General features: G+C 37.1%; 1 protein-coding gene across 6 annotated transcripts in view; it reads right to left on the bottom strand.

The window, feature by feature from the left end:
* The window catches only part of ANKS1B (ankyrin repeat and sterile alpha motif domain containing 1B), a gene marked incomplete at both ends in the record, with an annotated part of 442540 nt that overhangs the window by 220498 nt on the left and 207114 nt on the right, over positions 1-14928 (bottom strand). For all 6 annotated transcript variants that reach the window (XM_084267805.1, XM_084267813.1, XM_084267814.1 and 3 more), the window contains 2 exons: positions 3087-3159; positions 4722-5305. In XM_084267805.1, coding sequence (XP_084123931.1) covers positions 3087-3159; positions 4722-5305 — 657 coding nt within the window. The remainder of the gene's footprint in view (positions 1-3086; positions 3160-4721; positions 5306-14928) is intronic.

Raw genomic sequence — 14928 nt, 5'->3', positions numbered from 1 at the left:
ACACCTCAAGAGATCACTGAATCAAACCCCCCAGTTCAACACTAAGAGAAATCTCTTTGACCTGCACACTCTGACCATTAAATACATTATTTTTAATCTCTACTGGATAATCTTCTTTACATATATAGAATCACAGAATAGTGTGGGTTGGAAAGGACCTTTAAAGGTCATCTAGTCCAACACCCTGCAGTAAGTATGGATATCTTCAACTAGATCAGGTTTCTCAGAGCCTTTAAATGTTTCCAGGGATAGAGCACCTACCACAGAATCATAGAACCATACCATCTCTCTAGGGAACCTGTTCTAGCATTTTACCACCCTCATTATGAAGAATTTCTTCCTAATGTCTAATTCAAATCTACCCTCTTTTATTTCAAAGCCTCTGTCCTGTCACTCCATGCCATTGAAAACTGTCCCTCTCCAGCTTTCTTGAAGGCCTCACTCAGCTATTGAAAAGCTGCAATAAGGTCTTCCCAAAGCCTTCTCTTCTCCAGGCTGAACAAGCTCGACTATCTCAGCCTGTCTTCATAGGAGAGACGCTCCAGACCTCCAATCATTACTGTGGCTCTGCTTGGGACTTACTCCAGCAGGTCTGTGTGTTTCCTGTGCTATGGGCTCCAGAGCTGGACACAAATATGGTGTTACCTGATACCACAGTACTTTTTATTCATAACCATTGGCCAGATCTTTACACTTGTCTGTATTATGCTTAAAACAAAGCCAGGAAGGAGAAGAGAGAAAGTGAATTAAAAGTTCTGAGAAGGAATTTAGGTCCTCAGTACTACAACACTTGGGCAGATAAATTACCAAGTAAAACACATAGGGTGACAGACAATGACAGCATCTGTAAGGGTTATATGAGGCACTTCTGATGAACAATAGGACACCTGAGACACTTCTTACCATTAAAATTTAGGTTAAAGAGAAGTGCAAACACAAAATAATCCTGATATGCTGTAGAAAACTTGAAAGCAACACCTTCACTCAGGCCAAAGACCTGTCAAAAAATCTCTTGGGTTGTATTACCAATAAGAAAAACCTTTGTGTTGCTTTGTGTTGGTTAGTAAGTCATAAATAACACAAGCTAAAATCTTAAGTAAAATCTGTTGTTGAATATATAAATATCACTGTAATAAGGCTCTATTTGATTGGTTACTCCAGTCTGCTTATGGTGAGAAAGAAAAGCTCCTTATTTTCTACTAGATAACCCTATTACTTTGTTAATAATAATAAAAAGTATGACTATACTTGAAATATATATAAATGCTTGTTATAATACATTTAATGCATTTGATATTATAGTTCTCTTTGCTGCCTAAACTGTGTCTGACTGAACATGGAAAAGGCATAAAAGAATTAAGAGTGGAAAGCATACATGTGAAGCTTCTATAACAAAAAGAAATGCCTGTATTGCAGGCTGCATGTAAACCAAAACTGATTAAATTGAAAGAAAAGTAGTTGTAGTTCGATTAATAATATATACTGGATTTCTTCATTAAGAACAAAATCAGATTATTGTTGGAAACTAGCTAAAGACCATTAAGGAGTTGACAGAAAACACGTTGGCTTGCAGGAAGCTGCACATTGAGCAGAAAAACGTTGGGACTCAGAGTCCCCACTGGAAAAACACTAAAGGGAAGAAAAGAGGAGATTTGCCACCTGAAGGAGCTGAAGAACCAAGTGCCACATTTGAATGCCAAGAAGAATAATGCATGCAGGTGAAGCCACAAAATGGCTGATAAGAGCTGTGAGATATTTTCTGATCTTAAAGAAAAAAACTAGAAAAAGGAAAGCAGTGGTCAATCATAGGAAGGGACAGAGTAGTACTTACACATCACTAAGTTATGCATATTTCTATACACACACTGTTGTTTCTCTCTCCCTTTCACAGACAGCATCTGATTGCATTTTTGTCTGCCTGTGTACTACCATGATAAAAAATAATAGGCAAAAAATACTGAATTACTTAAAATATCTTCAGAAATTATTAACTATCTCCTAAGCCAGAATTTATCAATGTCTGTGTCCCTTCCAACACTGCAAGTTTCAGAAAGAAAAAATAGGCTGCAAGGCTGACATGTCCAGCACTTGTCATGGTATTGCCCTTTACTGTTTCAAAAAAAGAAATAATTTTAGTCTGCTTGTTTTATCTGCAAAAACATTTGTGATCAAATCAGCTAATATGTCCTTTTCCTAGATTCTGTTTTCACTGTCCAGCTATTGCTAAAATAGCTGTGTCAACTCTATTTAATTGGTAAGCTTCATCCTGTACAGCTGTGATGTTCCATTAAACGGATGGTTACTAAAATACTTTTTAATTTATTTTTTACTATTAAGTGACAAGATACATAGTCTCCTGCCCAATACATAAACTCAAGTAATTGCGTGCAACTGCTAGCAGGCATGTACCAGGACAGGTGAATTATCATAGCTTTGCCTCAAGACCAAATTATTCAGACATACAAGTCAGTTTTCTTTCCATGAGTCAGGATGAAGACATAGTAAAATACTTTCAAAATTCTTATCAGCACAGTTGCATAGGTTTACGCTGACACACCAACGGGCTAGTCATGACTTAAGAGTTCTTAGAATTCACTGTGGCATGGAAGGTTTGCAAATTTTCCCATCATTGCTAACACCAGTCACTGGCTGTCAGCAACATTGTCAGCCCTGTGCCAAATATTTGCTCGAAGCAGCATTAGATAACATAATGCTTTAAAAAGTGCCAGCAGCTTATTGGATTATATATACTCGGGGTCCTATCATTCCAAACAAAAACTCAGCTGAAAAAGATTGGAAAATATCCCCCTAGTAGAAAGAATTCAGTACGAAGGCATTGATGGAAATTCTTTTTTTTCTAGTAAGATTTCAAAACAACATTAATGACTCCAATATGCTATTTAAAGTAACAGCTCCAGGACACTAGGCCTAATGTATCTCTAACAGTAAACAACACTGATTCTGTTTATGGTTATTCAAATACCTACAAATGATTTAAACACAGTGGGCTACTTAGCAATATTTTATCCACAGTTTCCCTATAGACAGTTAAGTCAAAATTAAATGAGTTAGTTGTTTTTCCTTACTTGTAGTGTGATTGTTCATCTCTCCCAGTCCAGTATTAATTCCAGCATCTATTGAACTCATGATTTTATCAATCTACAAAAAAAAGGGAACAGTGAAAACAAATGATGGGAATCAACTTTGCTATTTCATTTTAGTTTTTCATGCATAAATTTATGGTGTTATTGCTCTCATTATGAAAAAAACAATCAAGATTGCAAAATGCAAAAATCAAAGGTAGACAAAGGTAGACAGCTGTGTCTGTGTATACCACAGGACTGTATTTGTGAAACAGGACTATAATGATCCCAAAACTCATCTGCATATTTCTAAATTATATTGAACAATGTCAAAATTATTATGCCTATTTTACTTTCTGTAAGAACAGGACAAAACAAAAAATGAATTAAAAGGTTGGTATTGTCTAAAGGCAGCAGACACAAAGAAACAGGTTTTACTGAGCTACATATTAGGATTGTTAGGAAAACTGCCTCCTTTATAAACCTATTTATTAGTCACTGCTGACAGAAGGATATGCGAGAATTATGTCAGAATCTGTAAATTTGCAGTTAATATTAAAAAAATTTATAACAGTGTATCCAAGTTGTTAAGATCAAAACCTGATCCTAAGTACCTTTCCACTGAGAAAGTATCTTCTTTACAAAACAACTACCTTCAGATGCCCTGTCAAATCTGACATTTGGATGAACAGAAAGCTTTTTTCTAGATAAATAACCAATTACACAAACTAGGTCCTGGTTATTTCTGAAATAAAATGGCACTCTGGAGATAAAAAAGCTACTATGGAAAATCTTTGTAAAATAAATGCTTGTTTCTCTGCAATAGCAGAAAAATCTGAACATGTCCCGCCCTTAATTTTCTTCCATAAGGTGGGAACTTTTGTGTCATTTACATTCTTGAAATTTAGCACAGGAGAAAAAAGGAAAAAAAAACACCAAACCAAACCAAAAACCCAAACCTACAAACAATGAAGTTGTCTAAATATACTTTAAACATATTTCTAAAACTAAAGTCTCTTGTATGAGCAAGCATGTACTATAGACTCAGTTTGGACATTTATTTTAATAGTCCCAAATTCTTTGTAGCCATAAACATATCCTCACGTCACACGAGTCATGCATACGCTAAGCATTCTGTACACAGGCTACATACCAGTTAAAGAATATGTTATACAGGAAGGGTTTGTAGAATGCATAATAACCTAAAACTCTCAATTCCTGACATTTTCTCATGTCACCTGCTGGTGGTCACTGCCATGGTAGGAAATAATTAGAAAATATATAAATAAAGAGGCTAGCTGCAAAGATTTTTACAAATTTTACTAGTGCCTGTGGTGAGGGCTTCAGTAAAAAAAAACATTTTCAATGTTACAACAAATTTTAGAATTACTTCTGGTTAACTTCATTCACTATGGAAACAAAAGTCTTCATTAAGCGTGCAGCATTTTGAACAGCAATGCATTGCATTTCGTGCCAGCTGTCAAACTGCCATGCATTACACTTTGATATACTCTGTGAGGATTTGCAGCATGGAAAATTAAATTTTTATTTAATCTTTGAAAGTGAAAACAATAAGAGCATTTCCACAATACCATCTATTTTTTTTTTTGCTTGTGCTTAAAAATGAACAAAACTTACTTCTTCCCATTCTGATGTGAAGGAGGGTGTCCTCTCTGAATTCCCTTTGGAGCACTGTTGGTTTGGTGTGGGTTCACTCCAGTTGCTTCTTGCTTTTTTGTCATTTGGTGGATGGGTGATAAGATTAGAATCCGATTTAGAAACATTTTTGCACAAATGCATTTCAAGCAAAGTCTTTGGTAACGATCGTATTCTCCCAAGTGTGCATGCTCGCTCCACAAACCCCCCAGTAGTGATAACCCATTGTTCACTCAGCCTTGCTGACGTGCCAACCAAAGTATGATTTTCTACTGGTTTAGTTTTAGTGTGAAATATGGTTCTGTTTACAACTGGTGGCTTTTTTTTCTTAACAGGAGGATCGGTGTTGCTTTCTTTCCGTAGCTGCATCTGCTGCGCTGTGCTCTTGCTCAAAATGCTTTTCTCTAGTGGGCCACTGCACGGGTTTGCTTTGCTGTACAGCTGGAGAGGATTATCAGGTGGGTCACATGCAGGTGATGATCCGTGAAGTAAACCTGCAAATTGTTCAGCGGGGTTTCCTACGGGGAGCTCGCTTTCAGTGGATGTTTCTCCTTGGCAAAGGCGCTCTGAAATGAGAGAGTTACCTTGTAAAAAAAAAAACTCCAGGGCAATAAAATCATAGACTCATAGAACGGTTAGGGCTGGAAGGGACCTCAAAGATCATCAAGTTCCAACCCCCTTGCCATGGACAGGCACACCTCTCACTAGACCAGGCTGCTCAAGGCCCCATCCAACCTGGCCTTGAACACTTCCAGGGAGGGGGCATCCACCACCTCCTTGGGAAACCTGTTCCAGGGCCTCACTGCCCTTGTAGTGAAGAATTTCTTCCTAAGATTCAATCTAAATCTACCCCCTTCCGATTTAAAACCATCCCCCGTCATCCTTTCACTACACACCCTTCTAAAAAGTCCATTCCCAGCTTCCTTGTAGGCTTCCTTCAGGGGAAGGCTGCTATAAGGTCTCTCTTGAGCCTTCTCTTCTCCAGGCTGAATGAATAACCCTAACTCTCTCAGCCCATCTTCATTGGAGAGGTACTCCAGCCCTCCAATCACCTTCATGGGCCTGCTCTGGACCATAAATACTGCAAATGACAAAACTCTTACTCTCCGCAATATAACATTTGTATGCTGCTTGATTCTCTCTTATGTACAGAAATTGAATTGATTTATTAACCTCTTAAAAACAAATGCACTCCTTAAAATTGCCTGTGCTATCTTGACTGATTGAAAACCAGCCAAAACCACCAAGTACTGCACAAAAGTTCCAGAAAAAACCCAATTTATAAAAAAGAACAGGTCATTGCTATTCCATCATTTTAATAGTGTGTCTTTTAATTTGTTATCAAGTTGAAATATGTACAAATTGCACATTTTAGTACAATGAATTAGCTAGTTACTTTTTAGGTAGTAAACTCTATGAAGAACCAGTATTGTCAGGAGTATTGTTAGCAATTTTTCTTTTTATAGTCATTATAATAATAACAAATTTACAGTATGATGCTTTTTTACAGACAGTCTCTAAAGAACAGATCTGAAAGTTGTTTTTATTTCTGGGAACTTCTGAGAATAGATTCAGGGTAATAGTAACCATCTAAAAAAAAGCGTAGGAAATAAATTCTTTTTGAAACAAATTTTACATGCAATTTAGTACACACAAAAATGTACTACAAAGAAAATGCACTTTTTGGCACAGTTCAGAGCAGATTAGTAAAAATTTATAGGTTTTTTTATGCATGTTGCTCTAAGGACTCAGAGGCAAAAAGAGAGAGGCCTTTTCGTAACTGTGCTGCCTCATTTAAAGTGCTGGTGTGGACAACATCGCTCTATCCACGTGGCATTAAGCTTGCATATTCTACTCAAAATAACTGTGTCCCCACTAACAGTTACATCTCTAACTACTTCATTAAAGATAAATACATTCATCTCACTCCTACTAGAAGTTGTAAGTAGACTCTAACTGCAGGACTGTTTGCACAGCTCTAGCTACCAGAAAGAATCAACCATAGCATTGTATCACAATTTGCAAAGAAATTGTTTTCCTCCTAATTGTCAAAAGTATCTGCTTGTAAACCCTGCCAAAATCTCAAAATTTCACTTCTAGGGAAGCAGTGTTTGATTATATGAATGAGAGAGAGATTTTGGGGTGTACATCAAAACACCATCAGTTCTAGTCAGAAACATAAAAGTGTAAAATTATGTGGTCTTCTCATTTGTTAAAATATCAGGATAAAATTCTAATAAAGATTAGGAGTGAAAAATGAAGAAAATCTATTTTTATTCCTTGGAAAAAAAAAAAAAAACCAACCAACTAGAATACATCCTTAAGACATTTTGCAACTAAAAAGTGCGGTGTTACGGCAAAAGGTTGAATGTGGGACGTGAGAGAGCTTAAGGAATCAATAAGGCCAGAAAAGTTGGTTTGGGGGTAAAAAGTAGATGAAAAATAAGAGCACAGGACATTCTCACTTTCATTGATTTCTGAAAGTTGCTGAATTAATTCTATGCCTGCGGTTTTGAAGGTGAACTTGGAATGAAAAATAGGTGATGCAAATAATGTTTGACTGAATCACGCCCTGTACTCTGTTAACTGTAACTGCCAATGACTGTAATGGGAGAGGGCATCCGGCTTGCATTCAGATACCCACATTTAGATGTCTTAACCAAGAACTGGATTCTATTCTGCTGTTCCAGAGATGAGTTTTAACAGCTACCTATTGAACTTAAGAGAAAATTGGTTTTGCCAGAATAAAGTAAGAAAGAAAAACAAATTTGCAAAGATTTCACTAATACCCACATTTCCTTCTCTAATAGCATTTCTACAAACTTCTTTGATACCTTTCATTTTAAATAAGAACTTCATTAATTATACAATAAAGGAAGCAAAGATCTCATAGCTATGCCCTCTTCAACACATGATTTTGAGCAATGTAAACCAGATCTATATTGGGCAATGAAAAAGACTGGTGTTGTCAGGAAAAAAACAGTATGTGGTCACCATAAAGTTAAAGAGTGAAGTGGCACTGCATTCTGCACTGCATCTCTAGAACACATTATCCAGTGAGGTGGCATGCCCATCCTTGGAGGATTTCAAGACCTGGCTAAGAAAAGTCATGGCTGATCTATGGTGCCAGTCCTCCCCCAAATAGGGGGATGAACCAGATGACCTCCAGACACCCTTCCAATCAACACTACAATGATCAAATTATAATTTTGAATCTTTTGACTTTTAAGTTGATCACTGTTGAGTCTAATGCTTTTTAAATACAGGTTTTTATTATTTTAGATTTCAAAATATTTTTTTCTTTTTGCAAGAACGTTTATTTTTGTGACATTAAAAAAATGGCAACACAAAGAGATCTTGCTTCCTCACCACATACTGCTTTTTTCTTACCACCTTTTCTTTTTATTTGTAGATAGTATTCTAAATACCAAACTGTAAACATAGTTCCTTTTTACAGACCTTTAGTGTTACTGGAAGTGCATGTACAGCTTACCCATCTGAGTGGATTATTTCTGAAAATCACTGCGATATGGCCATATCTTGTTGCAAGGAAAACCTTTACATTTGGAACTACAAATAAATTCAATTCTGCCATAATCTCAAAGCCACAGATACATATTGCTATTCTCACCAGTTTATATAGAAGCAAGATGGCATTTAGGCAGCAGATTGCAATTCAATCAGCTATTTATTTACACACTGTTGCACCCCAGCACAGTTGCTTGTTGTACATATATATAGAATTCTGTGGAGCACCATTTCTCACATTCAGTATTTGAGTTATAATTTACAGATGCTTCATCAAACTCACATATCTATTTTCTGAATCTGACTCCAAGACTACGGAGTATGATAAGAAAAACAGGAGTATACTAAATACTGTGAATTTTGCATTCATGTAAAGTTGGAACTCAATTTATTCACATTTGTATCTGAAGAGATTCCATGTTCAAAACTACGTTCAGAACAACAGTTGTTAATAATAGCAATGAAAAAAGCTGTAATAGATAAATTATAATGACAGTTACATCTTTAACAGACAATGCTGTTTCCATGGCACAAGTTTCTAGAGCAAAATAGAAATCCACTAGAAATGTGTTACATAGCTATGGCAACAACTGTTTTGTGACACCTGCACTATTAATCTATTCAAGATCTGTTTTCATTTGATCCAGAAGATGTTTTTAGCAGCACACCCTGCACACATGCACTATCTGCCCAAAAATGTATTCTCAACTCCCTTTTCCACGCACTCAGTTGATTGATAAAACTAACAGTCACAGCGGAGTAGTATTTGAAGACTACCTTCTCAGAGAAGGATGATAAGCAAAGAAGTCATCTTATTTGCATGGCAGAGATTGCTTTGGACACACCAGAATACCTTCATTAGTGATGGTATAGACTGTATTGCCAAAGTAATATCATAAAACGGGATGATTGGCAAGAAAAAGTATAAACCAGAAAATTCATAGTATTTAAAAACTGAAGTCACAATATTCAGGAAGGCATTATTTCACACAGCAGAATAACATGGTGCTCTGACCAAGTTCCAGCTCTGTGATGACAGTATGTTGGCTACAGATATCTTCGATGAGGCAGTGCAATGTTTTCTCACTCTAGTAAATGTTATAGCAAGGTACCATGGACCTGTGTGGGAGATGCAACAACACAATTACTAAGCAACTAATGAAGAATGTGTGCTTCTACTGTCACCATCAACAACACAGAAAAGGAGCAACAGTGTCCAGCCAGATTGCTGTTTCTCCTTCTGTTTCCTCCTAAATGCAAAGATATCACCAGAAGGTGGTTTGCAAGGTCGGTGTCGGCAGTCTCCAGGCTCTGTGCCCAGCTTCTCAAAGCCCTACAGTGCCTTAGAAATCACAGCAGAAGTCTCTCTGTGGATTATGTGCTTGGTCTTACTAGCTTCATAACTGCCAATTCAGTCCCTTAACATTGGAGTCTGCGCTTGACTGTGTGCTGAAGGATTTTATTACTACCTTCTTGGTAGTTTCACTGTCCACATTTTACTTATCAGTTTTCACAATGACCAACTGCAAAAGATAAGAAAGATTTCAGGAGAAAGACAGTTCTGTATGGTTTTCTGAGCATTGCTTGCCAGTCTCCAATGAAGAAAAAAAGCTTCAGGAGAAGAAAGATTAGTTGGTAATTGCTGCTAATTCTAACCACATTATAATATCCAAATATAGTTCTTGCCCAAAATTTCAGGAGTAGGAGTGTAATCTGGTGCAAACAGAGTTAATTGGAACATGTATAGTGATGTATTGACTCTCCTGTAAATTTTCAGAAATTCATTTTGATACTCCTACATTTTGTATTTGAGGGACACATAAATGTAATTTTTTGACAGATCACACAAAGGGTTAATCTTTAACTGCAAAATTCAACCTAGACAAAAATACAGAGCTGCAGCTGCCACCTCCACAATGCCGTTTCCATGAGAATTTCTTTCTATGTGACTATATAAGGCATGGTTCCTAGACGTCTTAATGACAGACAGCCTCTCATGAACCATCACATTTTTACAGCACAAGAATCTGCCTTATACCTGCTCATCAAAATAAGAATCCTTCAGAAAACTAACATGTTAACATGTTTATAGACTATAAATTTCAGGCAGATCAATACCCCCAGGTGAAACACTGGACTAATTCAACATATGTGTTCAAGCTAAAGCTACTAGAATATTTAAACTCTATGATGCAGCCAAAAGAAAAAAATCCACCCAGATTTCTTTGTATCATTTGAGCAATCTTTCATAAGAAATTTGGAGAAATGAATGGAAATTGAGGAGAAATGTAATTTTTCAGAAAGATCACATATACTTGCATTGAGAAATTTTCTGGTAATCTCTTCTTGCAGGAGAAAGCTAGCAGCTGAGTGGGCTGTGGCTGTGCTCAGAAAGTACATGCTAATTTGACAATGTAATACAGCAGGGAAGAGTAATAGAAGAGGACAATTTGGCGACACTTAATAACCAAAATCAGTGCAAAGCAATATGAATATGACAGATGAGCTCTTGAAACCATATCCTTTTATTGAAGACTCTAATGAAACCTTGTTAATTGTTCCACTCCTGATATTTCACACATGAAACGCAAAGAAGGAATGACAAAGTCGTCCACCTACTGGGAATAAAAACTTACTAATTGTCAAGGCAAGAGAGACCGGAAAAACAAGGGATGTTTTTTAGAATGCTGTTTCTAAAAGGAGATGTTGCTCAACAATTTCAACACTTTTATTTAGAAGGAAGAATGTGCCTAAGAAACAATTCAGTTTCCCCGAGAATTAGACAAAACCAGAAAGAATACAAAATACATGTTATGGCATTTCCATTTCTGTCTTTCCTAAGACTATATTTCTGATCTGAGAAGTATTTTAAAAATATTTAAGGTGTGATACAGAGTAGTTGTTAGGTAGTCCAGTAGGGTATCTGGAGTGTTCAAATTTGGTAAGACATTTCTGTTTAGTTACTTGGATTGTTTCTTAGAGTTCACATGGTAGCAGACAGAGAGTACTGATGGTGGTACTCGTGCAGACAACACATCTCAAAGAATCCATTCCTGTAGTATAAATAATTCCTTAAAGCAATTCTGTGCATATGCCCCACTTCATATGACTCAAACACACTGCCCAATAGACAGGAAGTGAAATCTTATACCATCAAGTTAAGAAGCCACATCACCAGAAATGCAGAGTATGAAAGGCTGCCTGATCCCAGATATCAGCTCAAGACACTTTGGAAACCTATGGTCATTTGGAACATAGAATTAATGAGCTATGAATTGACTATGACTATTAAGAGAGTTAATGTGTATGACTGTTAAGCTACTAGGATGACACTAGTTCAATTTCAGATTTAGTTACAGGAAAAACATGCATAGTGTAGCCTGACTAAAACAGTTCAGACATGGAAGAACAAATAATGAACTTGGAAAACAACTATCAACTTTCAGGCTCTATTACAAATGACACTTTACTAAGCTCTCTTATCAACACAGAGTAAAAAGCACCTAAGGAGCTAAAAGGATCAGCTGACAAAACAGAAGCCAAGTCTTAACCTGCAGCTGCCTGAGGCAAAAGGTGCAAACCATCCTCTTTAAGGCTATTTGCAGGAGCCTCTTGAGTAAATGGATTTTACCAAACCTTACAGAAACATTCTCCTCCTCTTAAAAGAGCAGATATAGTTAATTTCAATACTATTCTCTGCTTTGTAAACTTATGTGAATAAAAATACAAAAAACTGCATAAACCAATAACTAGTTGCTGGTCACAGGCTCCCACAGAGATATTTCCTTGATATTTCCAAATACAGGTCAGTTCTTTCGTTTAGAAACAGAGGGTTTGCCACCTGCATTTCTGAACTACAGGGTTTCATAGAGAGGCACAGTTTAATCAAACTAAAGCCCTACTTACATAACTGGTGGAAAATTCACACGACAGAAGTAAAACACACAGGAATTTTGAATGATTTATCTTCTCTTAGAATCATGTGAAATTTAGAAGAGAATTTCATTTAGTGACTAGCTGTGGCAACAGGAAAACACTACCACCCACCCTGCTGCTCTTCATCTAGAAGATAACAGCCAACAGCTTCCCTGCCAGAGCTGTTTGTAAGAATGACCTCTGATCTGCTTAGAGCAAATCAGCTGTGGCCACTTGGGTAGAGCAGTTGAGTTCATCTGGCTTATTTTGCCTGAGAAAGCATTCACAGAAACTGTTCAGCTGAAGCCAGATCTGGGGGTGGTCACCTATGAAAGAAATATAATGACAAGGAAGTGCTGGTAACATCTTCAGTCACTCCCACAGAATTCTGCCATTCACAAAAGGATACTTCTCTGCAGTGTAAGGGTCATCTTTCCTCTCTGAAACATGTTGGGTGGATAACCCCATATGGCACCAAATAGTTCTGCTTTTCAAACATTACATGCAGTGAGAATGCAATTTTCTTAGGTAGGTGGAATAATGGGCATGATAACAATAAATATTTAGTATGGTCTAGTGAAGAGGACTAATTTGCCAAGATAAAAGGATTTAAGACAGTAAAGCTTTCACAGGCATCCTCCAGCCTGGTAGAAACACGTGAATAAAATAATTTCAGAGTCTAGGAGCTGTAAGCAAGAAAACAGAATGCGAGTTTAAGTGATTGGGAACTACATCAGTATTGGTGGGAATTGTCCCATTATAAGCCCATAATTGATAGCCCACATTCTGCTCAGGTAATGGACTGATCAGAATAATGGATTGCATAATAGAAAACTCTTCTGCACCAGAGAGCTCCATCCAGTTGTTCGCACATCTTTAATAAGTACATGAAAATTCCTTACTATGTAATTAGATACTTTGGGTTTAGAAAGCAAATTATTTTCAGAGATAACAAGTTCTTATCTACAGTGTCAGAGGAAATAAACGCTTCAATATTGGTTATAACAAATTTATCAGGTCCTTAAACCAGAAATATATGAAGCAAGACAGGCCTATGACATTATCATTATTTCATTCTGTTCTAATTTATTTGTCTTTCACTCAGTATGAGGAAGACTGATGAACAGAAATCAACCTGGGGAACAGGTGAGAAGAGGTCACTGTGATCCTGTTTTGTAGATACTAAGATGGACAGAATTGGCATGAACAAGGGGATGTCTCATACAAAGAACAGGTGAACTTCTACATGAATATATACCTCCTGGCAGAGATAGCTGTCTTGGTTTACCAGTCTCATAGGTAGGGATTTCCATTTTCAATTTGAAACATCAGATGAAGCTGAGGAAGATTTCACTTCTTGACATGACAGATTCTCAAAAGAGCAAACTCTGACAAAGGGCAGGGAATTGCAACTAGGAAAGTTCAAAACAAGCATGGAATATTCTATGAAGTGTAATATGCAACAGTTTAAAATGATAGCATTTTTAAAGGAGGACTGTATATCTGGGAGGGCAGGGATTGCAGAGAGGCAAAAAAAAGCAGTACAGGTTTCCTAAAAGCTATGTACAGACATGACTGCTATTCAGACAAGCTACTGTGAAGTGGATACTTGTATGAATGCAGAGCAATAGTTAAGGGACTACCATCATCTAAATTTTTTATTGTTCTTTAGAAGAATCCCTTCAAAATCTTTGTAGAATGAACCAACAATTAGAAGATTTACATTTGAAACAATTTGGTTAGCTCACCTGCCTCCATCAAAGATCAGGGGGACTGAGAATGGAAATGACAGAGATGGCAATTTTTTTTTTTTTTTCATTGGATAGGTCATAATCTATTGGACCTCCTTGGACTCATCATTTTATTCCTAATGCAGTGGGTCATTGGGACCTTGGTCTAGGGGGTTGTCTATAGGAGATACCTGGACTTCCTTTGTACTGAAAACAACAGTGAAGTTCAGTTCTGAGAAATGAGTTAGTCTATTTGCCACACCAAATTTCCTTGCATGTCAAACACTGTCTATGAAAGTATCTGAGCCTCCATTACCTTTGACGCACAACAGTCCCCTATTCTTCTAGTTCGGATCACTGTGCTCAGTCAGGAAGTAGGTACAAACACATCAGGAAAGAGCAGACCTACTGTTTTCTCACATGCATTGCTCTGTAATTTGGATGCTTAGTTGCCTCTTACTTCCATAGACTAACACATTCGCCCTGTGTTTAAGCCTCAAGAAACCTTATTGCAGCGTATTTTGAAAATGTGTCCTCTACCTGCCCAGCTAAAAATTGCTACCCAAACCATTGCCTTGTGTGTCTATTCAACTTCAGGCCCTCTGATCTTGACCCATGCAACAACTCTTCTACAGAAGTCACCTTCTTGGGTCACTGAAGCTGTTACATGCTTTGATTCTCACTGATACTTTAAAGGCATTTTGTGGCATATAAATTCCTTCCTAATAAACCTTCAAAGTCATCAAATAATTGATTCCTGTCTTTCATGTGCTGACAATACCCTGTTATTACTGTTTTGCTATTTCTACTTCTGCTGTGAAGTCACGTAGCAGAATCGAATTGTTCCGGTATTTCACGTTTCAAAGGGATTGTAAAAAACTTGCATATTTCACATAAATCAACACTTGTAGGAAAAATAACAATGGTATACATTATGTAGCTGTAAAAGTCAACTCCTTGAGTTGCCTCAAGCCCACTGTTGGTGATATACAGATGTGAGGAGGTTCAGGATCAAC

The sequence above is a fragment of the Gallinula chloropus genome, assembly GCF_964237585.1.
Source record: "Gallinula chloropus genome assembly, chromosome: 1".
In the NCBI taxonomy this organism is placed as follows: Eukaryota; Metazoa; Chordata; class Aves; order Gruiformes; family Rallidae; genus Gallinula; species Gallinula chloropus.
Note: the sequence above shows the minus strand (reverse complement) of the source record. Positions and strands in the feature narration are given on the sequence as shown.